The 8,132-nt window shown below is 36.5% G+C and overlaps 1 protein-coding gene and 1 pseudogene across 1 annotated transcript in view; one reads left to right on the top strand and one right to left on the bottom strand.

Moving 5' to 3' along the window:
- The window catches only part of LOC107656639 (uncharacterized), a 5,695-nt gene extending 3,551 nt beyond the window's left edge, over positions 1–2,144 (bottom strand). Inside the window, exons 1-2 of the mRNA XM_016444563.1 lie at positions 1,895–2,144; positions 643–752 (exon numbers count right to left, since the gene is read on the bottom strand). Of these exons, the coding sequence (XP_016300049.1) occupies positions 643–706 (64 nt within the window). The 5' untranslated portion in view covers positions 707–752; positions 1,895–2,144. The remainder of the gene's footprint in view (positions 1–642; positions 753–1,894) is intronic.
- A 3,154-nt stretch (positions 2,145–5,298) lies between these two features.
- Positions 5,299–8,132, top strand: part of LOC107656578 (F-box/LRR-repeat protein 6-like) — a 14,240-nt pseudogene continuing 11,406 nt past the window's right edge.

Genomic DNA, 8,132 nt, shown 5'->3' with positions numbered 1-8,132 from the left:
TTTTAACCCAAAAAGCAAATTATGCTCCCTTCGAACTGGTTGTCTTTAAAATACAAATATTGTGTAATCCCAGGCTATCTGTAATCAGAAGCACATTTAAAACTGGAATAGAATTTAATTTCAATCACAAGTGTTTCATATAAACTTTTCTGGATTACAATCTGCCATCAAAATGATTTTTTGACATTTAATTATTCCAGCTGCTGTTAGAAAAGGCTATAAACGATCGTCCATCTGCAGGATCCTCACATGCGATAGCCTAGTAGCCGGGACAACTTCTTTATGTTTACAGAAGTGACGTAATTACTAATTCGACGTAATTCGAGCAGCATGCTCGAATTTCCTGAGAAAACCTACTCGTACCACTCAAATTAGAAAACATTATTATAAGCTAACCGTTGTGAATCGGGCTAAAGTAAGGCGATAGTTTTGAACAATGGCTGGTTATGTTCTTGCTCAAATATTGATTTTGGATCATTTTTAACCAAGTTACGGACTGCAGCTTTAAATAAAATTAAATCGGCTTTATATCGGCCATCGGCCACCCTGCTTTCCAAGATATCGGCATCGGCTGTCAAAAAAACAACATCGGTCGACCACTAATTGTAAGTCATTGAAAACAAAACAAAAAATAGTACTCACCGAGCTCAGCAGCAATGGTCTTAGCACTCGTACTAGAGGAACCAAAGTCTTGCAAGTCGTCCATAGTTGAACATCAAAGCTTGGCTTGTTTTTAAACCATCTGGTGGATGCTTTTAAATAAAGGCCAGATAAATGTTTTAGTAATAACAACCAGAGAATGGTAGTCCACAGCTGATCTTAACCGTGCAACAAAAAATTATCCCTCAGGTTATTTTTTTTATCACGTTACAACTGGTGTACTTGCCGAAGACTTAAGTTTTCTTATTGGTATTACAGGTTTATAATCATTTTCAACTTAAAAATGAAACACTCATCTGCTTTTTCAGTCTTTAGATTTACAAGACAACATTTTTTGGTATACATTACATAAGTTAGTTTCCTTAAAAATACACCATGGTAAGTTTATGACAAAATATAACAATCGATTCTGACAAATATAAATAATAAATACAACACTCTACAACTGTGGTAGCTTGGTATTAGCTAATGCTGACATCAGAAAGGAAATTACAATTACACCTTTCATACACTTTTTAAAGGTCATCCTATATTAATTAATCACCTTAATTTTACAGTCGTGATCATATTTACAGTAACTATGGTTTCTGTGGTTTCCTTGATAATATATTGAAAGGGTTATGAATTATGTAAGTGTTATGATTACTTGCTGCGAATGTCACACAAAATTAATGAATAGAATTAATGGGATAAAAATAACAGTGAAAGAATGGTGCAAAAGGTCAGTTGCATCACTGCTATCTTTACTGATATAAATCAAGGTCATATATTCTGTCAAATGGTCAAGTTATTTGTTAGTTATCCTTGAGCAATCAGGGAACAAGATGTTGACGCCATTTACGCACGCGGTTGATTTTGTAGGAAGGTGTTGTCTTATCGACTTCTTGCTATTATTGACTAAATATCTAGTTTGGTCGTTTTGGTTTTACTGTTTGGGGAAAAAAACTCGACCACTTGGGCTGAAAACGAAAGCATAACGTTACTTTTTCATTCTTCGTGGTTTGTTCTCTCTACTTAGCGTGCGAGAATCCGTCAGTCCGCAGTATCGTGAAGTTTGCAAACATGCCGTCTGTGTTGAATTGCTTTTACTGTGGGACATTAACGTTACCCTTGACGTTTAAACAATGTTATGTAGCAAACATATTTAAAACTCAAATAAGCATAACAACGTAAATATATTCATGTATTTACATCAACAGCAATGTTTAAGTGTGAAATCTCAAAATGTACTCACCGACTTATTGTTCAGCTGCAGTATTCTTTGCTTTGTAGTAAATGTAAGTTAGGCGTGCTGTGCAGCGTTTTTGGACCCTTTGCAATGTGTAGAAAGAGTCGGGGATTCCCCAGATAAAACTGAGGAACGTCCACTCTACATCATGGACTTCCATGTTGAGACACGTGAGCATCTGAGGAGTCTTTGATTGGATATACTCCTTGCATTGTTTTTTGATAAAACGGCTATGCTAGTCCACCTCGCTTCAGCGAATCAGTTACAGTTACAAAGAGCCCAGTCTTGCATTGTTTTTTGATAAAACGGCTATGCTAGTCCACCTCGCTTCAGCGAATCAGTTACAGTTACAAAGAGCCGGTTCATAACGGTTCAGTGATTCTTTTGCGTCATTACGTAATTGCGTCATCACATCGACCGGTGTTACGAGATTTTCTTTTTCCGAGTAACATATTTACATTTATATTTACATTTACATTTACGTTTAGTCATTTAGCAGACGCTTTTATCCAAAGCGACTTACAATTGGGTGATACATAAAGCGATTCTTCTTAAGAGGCAAACAGACACAGGAAGTGGTTGTAATACCAAGTTCTTAGACATTGTTCAAATAAGTACAAGCTAGAAAGAGAAGGAATAAATAAAGAGAGAGAGTTTTTTTTTTTATGATGAAGTCAAGTAGCTTCGAAAGAGATGGGTTTTCAGCTGTCGCTTGAAAATTGTCAGGGATTCAGCATTCCGGATAGGGGTGGGAAGATCGTTCCACCAGCCAGGAGTGGTGAACGAGAATGTTCTGGAAAGTGATTTTGAGCCTCTCTGTGATGGTACCACGAGGCGTCGCTCACTAGTGGATCTCAGACTTCTGGAGGGGATGTAGATTCGATTAAACACGTATCTATACCGATTTCATCAGGCTCCGAAAATTCTTCAAAAAGAACACAAAGAATGGCCTTCTCAGCTGCCATAGTTGCAACTCTTGCGTCATCAGAACAGGGTGTTCAACGCACCACCGTTTCCGTTTAAAAAACGTTTTGCACTGTTTTGTCGGAGCTGAACGCAGCCTTGTTTTTTTATTGTAAAATTACCCAAAATTTTTGGAAGGAATTGGCAGAATTTATTTTGAATCTAGTAAAGGATAAATACGTTTTTTCTTTAAAGGATATTATTGTGTACTATGAAAACAATGTTAACAAAGGTCTTGAATACATTGTTAATTTATTCATATGCTGGCAAAATTTAATTTCAGTAACAATAGTCTAATTTTGACAGATGCTGAGATCGGTATTATGAATTAATAGGCTACAGTAAGTTACAGTTGCTCGAAGCAGTTGCATTTTCTGTTTAAGTGCTGGTTTAATTGAATTATAATACTCATGAAAACTCAACTCGACACCGATCGGTCTGCGCAGCGCTGCTAGAACACAAATAATCTTTTTTATTGCAATAATAACAAAGATCATTTTAAAAAATACAGTACGTACAAAAAAAAAAATGAAAATACAGTATGTACAAAACACTCTAAATCTCTGTGGTGATTTGGCGGTACGCAGGGAAAGAAGGAGACCAGAGGACAAAATGGACCGAAATTTGCCTGTCAAATATTATACATCGTATTTTTAAACAGATTGAATATTCTGGAAGTGAATTCTGGAAGGTGAATATGAATGATTGAATTTGTAATTATGAAAATGTGTGTGAAATATTTTGAATTGAAATATTCACAGCTTAAATAGACAACTATATGTTCAATTTCAGGACCTAAAAATGCAACCCAAATACAAGGCATTAAAATGCAAGCACTGTTCATGCAATGCATTATTTTTTTTCAGTTAGTGCTATTCAACGTGCTTTTTTGTTTCAAATACATATGGTATTATTTTTGGGTGGGGTGTTATGAATGACGAGTTATGAAAGAATGAAACGCCTTTGTCCGCTTGAGAAACGGTGTCTCTTCCACGGCTCGATACGCTTTCAACTATTTTTTTTTTTTGTCTCGAGTAAGACACTGTATGACATTCACGTTACATGATTTGACTGATTTTTACGTAGAAAGGGCAACAGCGCACCTCATTAAAAGAAATGACATAAGCGGTTTTCATAACCGCTGGCCAAATTCAAAAACGAAATTTAAATCATCTTTGAGAGCAAGGGGGCCCCCTGGTGTTTCGGGGGCCCTACGCAGCTTGCGTACTTTGCTTATAGGGAGGATCGGCTCTGGTCTGAATCATCTGTCCAAACTGTTTCAATAAAGTCATATGTAGGAACTTGTTTGTTAGGTTTTTTGTTTCTATGAATTTTCATTGTTTATTGAAATTCAGGTGTCCCAGTTTTGTTGCAGCAGTAATTCAGCTCATAAAACAATTGTAACGTAAATATAATTTTGAAATTTGAAATGAATCGTGAACAAAAGATTCAGACCTCATGTGAACCAGTTCAACCGAATTATTGAAAATGTTTTGTTGACGACATCGGACATCGACATCTTGGCTTTTGTATCAGATAAGAAGTTTGACCAACAAAACAAACAACGTCGACAACATTTGTGATATCCACATCAGCATGCAGAAATATTTGTTATAATCATTTATTTTATGAAGAGCTGTACTGTGTGCTGGTGTTATTGCCTCCTTAATATTAATCGCTTGTATTCCTCATTTGTAAGTCGCTTTGGATAAAAGCGTCTTGTAAGTGAACAAATGTAACTATAAATCTAATGCAAAGTTTCTTCTTCTTCTTCTTCTTCTTGTTAGTTTTATGGCGGTTGCAACCCGATGCAGCATGGATTATATCTCAATGAATGCACTTTACATTATCAAAATAAATAAATAATAATAAAAATAATAAGTGCTAATAATAGTGCTAAATATTATAGCACTGCTATCTAAATCCTATAATATACCCCTGTATCCTTCAGATATTCCACAACAGCATCCTGTGCATTTTTAACCCCTTCTCCTGTTGTTCCCAAAACACCCTCAAGGTTCCATTTTCTTCCTGTCTGACTTATCTTTTGTTTTAATCTAATCCTCTCTTCCCTATACTTCCTACAATGTAACAATATTTGTTCTGCATTTTCTGTGATTTTACATTCCATACATTCATCTGATTTACTTTTACCTAACAAAAACAATGTTTTATTTAACCCTGTGTGGTCAAACCTCAGCCTGGTTAGAACTGACTCCTCCCTTCTATTCCTTCCATTCACACCCTGTGCGTTGATACATTTCTGTATACTATAATATTTCCTTCCACTATTATCCATGTCCCATCTGTCCTGCTATTTCTTCATAATTTCTTTTTTAATTATTGCCTTAGCTTCTCCTTTACCAAAGGGAATATTTATAATATCGCTCGCCCTGGTTGATTTCTTTGCTATTTTGAGTCTCTCTTCGTTGAGCACGAAAGCGGATATGACGACATTCGCTGACCAGAGTTACCAAGTCTGCATATTATACGCTACTTTGGACTTCTTTTTTTGGAAAGTTGCGTGAAAAAATCTCGGGTCATGGGTTGTGGTTTTTTGGGCTTATTTTAAAAAATATGGTTGCTTGCTAGGGAAATCTGACAAGCAACTTCGTTTCTTTATTTATGTTCGCTGTATTCTCCAATGCATTGAATGACACTGTCTGCTCGCAGTTAATAGCCAACCAGTGCAATAATATAAGTGCTGCAGCTTAATTTGCCAAATGTTCCGCCCCCTCCTCCCCCTCATTGGAGAAAATCATGTTGATGCTGTAATCCTATACAATCTAAGTGGTGATAGAAGTATACGTAGAGGAGTGGGATGACTTTCTTTTAGCCAAATTTTTTATTTTTACAATGTTTTTGTAATGTATTAATTATCATCACGGGTTGTAATAAAAAAACAAGTAGTCCTATAGGCCTACTACTAAGAGTAAATATGGTTCGAATAGCCTATATTTTAGTAGGCTATATGTGGCTATGTTACAGCTCCCCTTTGAAGCTCTTGTGTTTTTCTCCTTTTCCATCCCTCCAATCCTATTCTGCTCACAAGTGATTGGAGATGAGTTTTGTTCCCACTTTTGTTGCAGTTTGCTGATTTTTGTAAAATAGCTTCTGATTTTGCTTTGCAGATAAAAGAGTGGTTTCAGTTTAATATGTTGCAGGAATCCAACTCAAACACAGAGCCATGGTCACTCCAGGCTCCCTCTGCAAATGTCAGCCACTTCTTCTTCTTCTTCCGTTTTTTGGCGCGTTACATCCTGTGTGCATATCGCCTACCTACTTATTTATAATCAGTTTCTTCCTTGTTTTTGCTTTTCCTGTTCTTACACACGTATATACACAAATATTCCTAATTAAATAATTATTCGATGCTCCATCCCATTCCTTCTTCCCAGGCTCCACCTGGCACTGCGTGTTCATGTCAGCCACTTAATCCAGCACAGCTGGGCCATCCCAGACTGCACCTGCAAAAGAAAAAAGACTTTTGAAAAGAAAAGCGGATTCCCTTACAGATGACAAAAGCAAAAAGAAAAAGAAAAAAACTGTGAAACGAACTATAAGACCAAATTACACCATCCAGGCGGGAGAGGACATGCTTTTGATTATATCAAATATAAATAGTGGTGACAGCACATGGAAGCCCAAGCGGAAGGGATGTAAGAAAGAGAAGATAAATGCAAAAGGCAAGCGTAAAACCTCTACTAACAAAACCAAAAAAGGACCAGTAAAAGCGAAAATCAAAGTCACAGAGGAAACTATTGATGAAAATGTTGATTTGGAGAGTTAATGCTGATAGCTTTGACTGCTGGGGTCAAAGTTTGCCAACAGAGGTCCTGGTGAAAATCTTTCAGTTTGCAGTTCTCCAGGATGGAGCCATACCTTTTCTGTGCAGGTGAGGCACGTACGCTGTATTTGTGCTATTCAGTTTCTGTCCAACCAGGCTACAGATACTATATTTGCTTTATGTTTATAGTTAATTTGTTTGCTGTCTTTAAAGGGTTGGCAGAGTTTGCCATCTATGGAATGGAGCTGCATCCTCTACAATCCTGTGGTGCGTGCGGTGTGTCAATTGGCTACTGCTGGATTGAACCCAGTAGAGTCAATTACCTGGGACAGAACAGAAGATTAGGAACACTATAGACTGGCTAGCTGAAAAACAAAAGTATTTTTTCAACTGGAATGAAATCTTTTTAATGTGAGATAACGCATAGCAAAGCCACATCTATGCAAAATAGTTAAGTTTTGTTGTGTCTGTTTCCTGCAGATTGTCTCAGTTGAGAGAGTTTTCCCTTTGCCACTGGAAAAAACATGTTGATTATGTAATTCAGGTAATAATAATCCATCTGCTGTGAAATTTTGTGACTGCTATCTGAATCTGTTTTTGATTATGTCTGTGCTGTTTTTCTAGAAAGTTTCACAATCATGCACCGATCATGCATCGATTCTCTCAAGCTGTCTTACTGCACAGGAATGACAGAAACAGCCTTCCAAAGCCTTGGCGCTCACTATCGATCATTAGAGAATATAAATTTGCAATACTCAGATTGTATGCAAACTGTTTACTTAGATTTGAAGAGACAGTTACCTAAAAATTAAAATTCAGTTTTATTCACCTTCATGTCATTCCAAACCTCTGTATGGCTTACTTTCTTCTACGGAACAGAAAAGAAGAAATTTTGATGGACTTACAAATTATGGACTACATATGCTGTCATATTAATGACTTTATGATATTTTTGTGGGTTCTAAAAAAAAGCTTCTGTTCATGGTGCATGGAAAAGAGTGACCAGTATAGTCAGTATAAAGTCACATATATTAAAACCATGCAGTCACAGTCAAAAGTACGGTGGCCGAGAAGTGCTAAACAAATCACAATTCTGAAAACAAAATAACAAATTACAAACGCAAATGCAAGTCTAAAAAACAAAATAACAATTCAGAAAGCCGTGGTAGAAAGTTCGGAGATGGTATTAAAGTAGCTCAGTTTAAATGTATTGTATGAATTGCCCTTACTATGGAATAAAAAATAGGGGGTGTCTATTTACATTTAGTTAAAAGTGGCTGTAAAACATCAGTTGCAGTGGCGCAGATGGATAAGTGCGTGTAGTTGGCTTTTTGACGCGTTCGATCCCGCCTTTTGCCGAACTTTTTTTCCCTCCCTTTTCAAATCTCGTATTAGCAATGGATTCTATTTACACTAAGTGAAAATAGCAGTATTTTTAGCAGTATGCTATTTACATTAAGTGCAAATACCTATTTACACTATGTTAAAATAGCA

Source organism: Sinocyclocheilus anshuiensis, unplaced genomic scaffold (assembly GCF_001515605.1).
Source record: "Sinocyclocheilus anshuiensis isolate Anshui unplaced genomic scaffold, SAMN03320099.WGS_v1.1 scaffold1393, whole genome shotgun sequence".
Classification (NCBI taxonomy): Eukaryota; Metazoa; Chordata; class Actinopteri; order Cypriniformes; family Cyprinidae; genus Sinocyclocheilus; species Sinocyclocheilus anshuiensis.
The sequence above is the reverse complement of the archived record's forward strand: the minus strand, read 5'-3'. Positions and strand labels throughout refer to the sequence as shown.